We start from the raw sequence: 3280 nt of genomic DNA on the forward strand, positions 1-3280 counted from the left end.
ACCCTGTTCACTTTCACTGTGACATTTCCGTAATACAACAATATGTGATTCGGGAAACTGATCATGAATGTCTTGTTGAATATTCTTAATATCCCACCTGAATATCTCCTCGCTATCCTCCGTTCAGTGCCATTGACCACAGTAAAATGGAAGGCTATTAGTTGATGACTGTTAAGGAAGGACAATTCCTTCTGCAGAAAAAGGATAATTTTACACAATTAGTTATAACGAGCATGTTTTTGATAAATTTTGACAACACGTGAAGTCATGCAAAAAACGCAGTCAAACCCCAAAATCTTGAAGAATTGACATGCTTTTAATGAGAAAATGACTTCAGAATATTAACGATTACGAATAAACTGAAATAATTAAAACAATTAGAGCGAATAAACAAGTCAAATCTTCCAGTTCTCAAACTTTGTTCTCAGCTCTTCGCTGCTATTTGTAACTGCGAGAACAGCCCATGCTTTTACGTCAGATCCGTGGAATATCAACACTCTGTCGGTCCCTATCGAATTGATGTACCGAAATAGATATATTTATTGCGACAATGTTAAAACATTCATCGTTTTTTTATAATTATTGTAGCATTCGCCCTATTTCGGAGAAAGACATTCTGATTCGACACCGGAATTAATGCTCATCTTATCAAAAACATTCTGTGGATGAATATTGTCATAATCAACTCTTTCCGGTATCACTCCATTCTAGATTGATCTGTTAGCCAAGAAACAATCAAGTCTAACTTACGTTTTCTTTCGATTATCCGATTGTGCAACAACATAAATTGGTACATTTGGTACAAATATTCGAATTTCGTCGGCTACAGTCAGTGCTTCACTTTCAATGCGTTCATTAGTATATCTGAGAAAACTTGTCTTCAGAAGACATCGAAACTGTAATGTAACAGATATTAAATATGACATACTTCATAGTATACATTGCTTTTTTCATTTATTGCGAAGCTGCCAACCAAAGTCAAGCACCTGTGCCAAAAGGAGGAAGAGACATGCAAGCTGGAGTAGATATACACCTCACCTTTTTTATCGTTCTAATTTGCTTCCCAAAGAAATATACATTGCATTCTGCGTCATTCCAGGCTTTTTATTTGAGATTTCTCGCAAAACAGCGTTAGATGGAAGAAGTAATTCCAATGTTAGCTGCATTGATTCGAATACCATTAATTTTTGTTCTTCTTATAGAGACAACGGGAGTTACTTTACTACTTTACTGCTTTGGCAGGAAAAAATCTGAAAAAGTGGAGAACACAATTACTTATTGTTATGGGTTGATAAGTTTAGGCGATAATAATAACCATTCAAATCTCAAAGGTCTCTCCTTGTCAGTATTATCGTGGCATTAATTTGAGCTGCGGAGGTTATCACAGATTATAAAACAGAGGAGTTATGGGAAGATGGCCGATTAATAGCGACAACAAAAGTAGAATAACGTATGTTCATTTCACACACAACTAACTAGTTGGCATTAATCGTCTCGAGAACTTTTATTCTATAATTCTTCAAGTTTCGTTCGCTAGCTTCCTTCCGTAGGGAGGTTATAAATTTACATATTTATTTCTACACAATGATTGCAGCAATAATGATAATTTGTGGCACAGCGGAACATGGAAGATCGTTTGTTTTGGAGGAGAAACCGTTTCTATTTGTGTGGAACTCTCTTGATCTGATAAAGTGAAGTCAGAAGAACTGTAAATGTGCAAGTGATGAAGATCAATGACCACAATTCATTTATTTGAATAGCCAAAGGGATTTACGATACCGAAATAATATCAAATTAGGAATGTGATTCATCAATTTATTAGGTGTTGTAAATATTTTTGCCGATTTTCCACAATAAAATATTACCAGATTTATCTTCAATATCATAAAAAACTTTTAAGATATTAAAATTCGGATCCGATTGAAAAGAAACCATTACCTATTTCTAGATACAATTGCTCTTTCAAATTTCCGCTTTTATTCCTCAATCTGTTGCTTGTAGATCAAAGATCTTTTAACATAGGAAAGGAAAAACATACTGAGGAATTAGGAAAGGTACGATATGCATATATAATACTTATTTGAGAGTTTAAATCTATTACTAAATCTTCTGTTTCATTTCAAATCGGTACTTATATGTAAAACGTGATCCAGAAACCTCTCTGCTATTCGAATAATCAAAATAGTGTTGTAGAGTCAGTTTTAGTAGTCTGAAGTAAGATTGAGAATGCATTCTTTGTCTTGACACTAGCATTAGCTAAATTCTATAGAAAAAATTGATAGAAATATGTGGTTTCGCCAGAATTATTTCCTGCAACATATCGCCAGCTCAATGAAGAATGAATTCTTACATTTAGACCATTGCGCAACCTATCAAGAAAATGACAGTCAACTATTACCGAAGGCGACGACAAGGAATTTGTTAGTTGATCTTGCTTGCTTATTGTATAATTCATTTATCAGTGCTTAGCAATTCATAGGGTAATATACACATATATATTTGTAAAATACATTTAGATCTTTTTTATTGTTAACTAGTAATATTGTGCAAGAACAATATTACATCCCAAATAAATCTATATCATTGAAAATCGAATTCAATACGTTAACTTTTGCGACAGAGACTTTTTTTGGTGCCACAAGCTGAAAAGGAATCATTTACGATAATACAGAGCGCAAACCCGACGAAGTTGGAAGCTAACCAAAGTTTTTAACGAAGTGATGGAATTGAATCTGAGACCATTCGACAAATAATTATCTCACTAAGAGTTATGGGTGCATTATGAAGTACGAAAAGGAACTATCGAAGAAACGATAGGAGGAATTGAAGCACATGTGGGAGTGTTGGAACGCATCAACAAAGAATGAAAGGATTTTATTCAAGCGGTCTTTCCCCGACAATAGAAGATAGAGAACAGGATGTGAAAATGATAGATGACCCAGGAATAGTCATTTAAAGTCGTTTTAAAAAGTATCATTTTATAAAATATTCATTTTAAAAGTCATTTTAAAAAGTATCATTTTATAAAATATTAGAAATGAGAAGTCAACGAGCAGTAGAAATTTGAAAAGTTTCACATTTCATTAACCGATTTTTTATTTCTATTTTATTTTAGATTTTCGAACTGTGCATGAAGCGATTATGTTTCCGTTTGTTATAACTTTGAGTTTACGTCTTATTAACTGACAGGTGGATTGCCATCTAATCAATTAATATCCTCAAAAAATCGTTCCAACCGAAACCTGGCACACATATCTTCTGGAACCTTTTCGGTGTTTTT

General features: G+C 33.6%; 1 protein-coding gene across 1 annotated transcript; it reads right to left on the bottom strand.

Moving 5' to 3' along the window:
* Positions 1-746: 746 nt before the first annotated feature.
* LOAG_13861 (hypothetical protein) lies at positions 747-1181 on the bottom strand (the record flags this gene model as incomplete). The annotated part of the gene is made up of 2 exons (XM_003149365.2): positions 747-864; positions 1078-1181. The coding sequence occupies 2 exons, from the start codon at positions 1179-1181 to the stop codon at positions 747-749; spliced, it is 222 nt and encodes a 73-aa protein (XP_003149413.2).
* Positions 1182-3280: the final 2099 nt, after the last annotated feature.

This window comes from Loa loa (genome assembly GCF_000183805.2).
Source record: "Loa loa unplaced genomic scaffold supercont3.881, whole genome shotgun sequence".
Lineage (NCBI taxonomy): Eukaryota > Metazoa > Nematoda > Chromadorea > Rhabditida > Onchocercidae > Loa > Loa loa.